The sequence below is a fragment of the Haplochromis burtoni genome, unplaced genomic scaffold (assembly GCF_018398535.1).
Source record: "Haplochromis burtoni strain Fernald_Lab_line unplaced genomic scaffold, NCSU_Asbu1 Contig_3, whole genome shotgun sequence".
Lineage (NCBI taxonomy): Eukaryota > Metazoa > Chordata > Actinopteri > Cichliformes > Cichlidae > Haplochromis > Haplochromis burtoni.
In genome coordinates, this window is record NW_024582364.1 from 5,604,155 (window position 1) to 5,606,466 (window position 2,312).

At 42.0% G+C, this 2,312-nt stretch overlaps 1 protein-coding gene across 1 annotated transcript in view; it reads right to left on the reverse strand.

Moving 5' to 3' along the window:
• The window catches only part of kiss1ra (KISS1 receptor a), a 21,181-nt gene extending 19,130 nt beyond the window's left edge, over positions 1 to 2,051 (reverse strand). Inside the window, exon 1 of the mRNA XM_005912503.3 lies at positions 164 to 2,051. Within this exon, the coding sequence (XP_005912565.1) occupies positions 164 to 416 (253 nt within the window). The 5' untranslated portion in view covers positions 417 to 2,051. The remainder of the gene's footprint in view (positions 1 to 163) is intronic.
• Between the last annotated feature and the right edge of the window lie 261 nt (positions 2,052 to 2,312).

Genomic DNA, 2,312 nt, shown 5'->3' on the forward strand with positions numbered 1-2,312 from the left:
TGATGAAATTTTACAGGATAGACGAAAGAGATGTTTAATAACATAGCTGATGTTTATCTCCCTCCTGTCCATATGAGTCACATCTCCTATGCATCATTATCTTCTTCTAGTCTTTGTCCATTTACCAAGAATCATAAATACAAACTTGCACATGGAAGCTTACCTATGTAGAAGTTGGTTGCTGTCCTCATCTGTCTGTGTTTTGAAATGACATAAATGACCAGAGAGTTGCCCACCAGTCCGACCAGCATGATGAGAGAGAAGAACAGAGGGACCAGCCAGGCATCCGTGAAGAAAGGATGCTTGTCTCCTTCCTCCTCCTCCTCATCCTCGTGTCTTCCTAGAGAGAAGTTTGTTCCGGATCCATTGATCCAGACCTGCTCGGTGGAGTTCCACAGCTCCTCGGAGGAGTACATCGTGACAGGAGAGGGGGAATAATTGACGGACGCGAGCGGGTAAGTGAGCAGGTTGTATGAGGTCTAGAACCAATTTGAAGAGAGAGAGTGTGCAGTATGCGGTCCTCTCTGCCCTCAGGCAAAGAAAATGAGAGAAAAGCAAATAATAAGGAGGGAAAAAGTCTGGCAGGAAGACTGCATGAGAGAAAAGTTGAGCAGTGAAAGGTATATGGGGTGGCAGATTGTAGGAAAAACACCAGATATGAGATGAGGCAAAATTGAAGTGAATAGCAAGCAGTTTAATCAAAGTGAAAGGGTAGCAAGGTAAATAAAAGGTGGAGGGATGCAATTCAGGAGAAAAGGGGGTCGGGCAAGATGGAAAAAGACTTCTTAAGCTGCTCAAGTGTCGGACTCAAAGTAGGATAGAGAAATTATGTCAACAGGTCATAAAAAAATAGGAGGTGAGCAGGAGTGGATAAAGGGCTTCTTTTCTTTGAAGCTTGTTGGATGAAAACTGCCACTGCCAACACCGTTGAGCTTTAAAGCTTGCTGTTTTTCTGACTCGAGAGCTAAGCGCCCATTTCAATAGCCCTGGGAAATTATTAACAACCGAGGTTATGCTGACAGGCACACAGATGTCTTCTCCAAGCTCGGTCATCAAATACTCAGAAGCAAATCCAGTGTACTTGCAACTCCCTCTTCTTTTCTTTGAGTTGGTATTCAGCTGATTTGTCCCCACTGTTCCACTTCTTTGTAGTAAGGTCCACAATTCAATCCATCACCTAACCTTCCATCCAGGGATTTTCCTTTAGAGGAAAGGATAGTAACTTGACTAAAAGATAAATACAGGCTAGTAAATGAGTTGATATTTGCTCTCTAACCCTGACAAAACTGTGTCTGACAAAATGGTTTGTTTTTTAATAAAAAGAACTGGGAACAAAAAAAAAACCCTCATCTGCTGTGCATCCTCTAAGCAGAGCTGAGTTGAATAGAAATCATGCTTCGCGGAGACGGCAGCGAGCAGAGTGAACGAGGTGCTTGCAGCTTTATAGTATGAGCAAGAACGCACAGACGCAGTGGGAAGAGGCGATACACGCACACACACACTGAATCCGTGTCAGTGTGTTTGTGTGTGGGTTTCTACATGACTTTGGGATAAATAGCTGATGTAAGGGTCTCCTAGCAACGTTATCCCTAAATCTTTTAGTAACAATTGCCAAAAACAGCCTCCAACCGATTTCACCGTGCTCCACATGGAGTTACAATAAGATAGCATTTTAAAATACCTTTACAGAGGCAGACAGGAAACATCAAGAATATCACTGTTAAATTGAGAAAGCTGTCTATTTAAAAAAAACAAAACCTGCAAATATCAAAGAAGCCGTTTCTAAAGATATTAATTTTATATTTCTTAACCATGTGTTCTCTCCGAGGACCGTCTATGGTCAAAATCCCTTTTATTCCACACCAGAAAAATAAATTATCATCAGAAAGGATGAATCTGGAAATAATTTACAGATTTTCCTTCTCACTTAGCTACAATCTGGTTTTCCAAAGGTTTATTTTCAAATGTAAAACTGGGTCTTAAAACGTCATATTTGATATGAAAACCTTTTTTAATGTTAAATCCTAATGCAAGCAGTGTGACAACCAGTGATAACACTGTACAAATTGCAAAGCTAATGAATCCTCCAAAGTAAACACACCACTGATCATGCCAGCAGGACTGCTGCCCAGTACAAATGGACAAATTACAAATCTACATTATGCACACACTACTAGCCCAGCATGCACTGCCAGATGCAGGTGCTATTGTCTGAACCCCAGGCACCCCAACCATGCCAGGCTTGAAAAATGCTAACACGTACCTGGAGAAATAGAGAGGCACACAGGAGGCTTGTCACTCTAAGGGAGGGG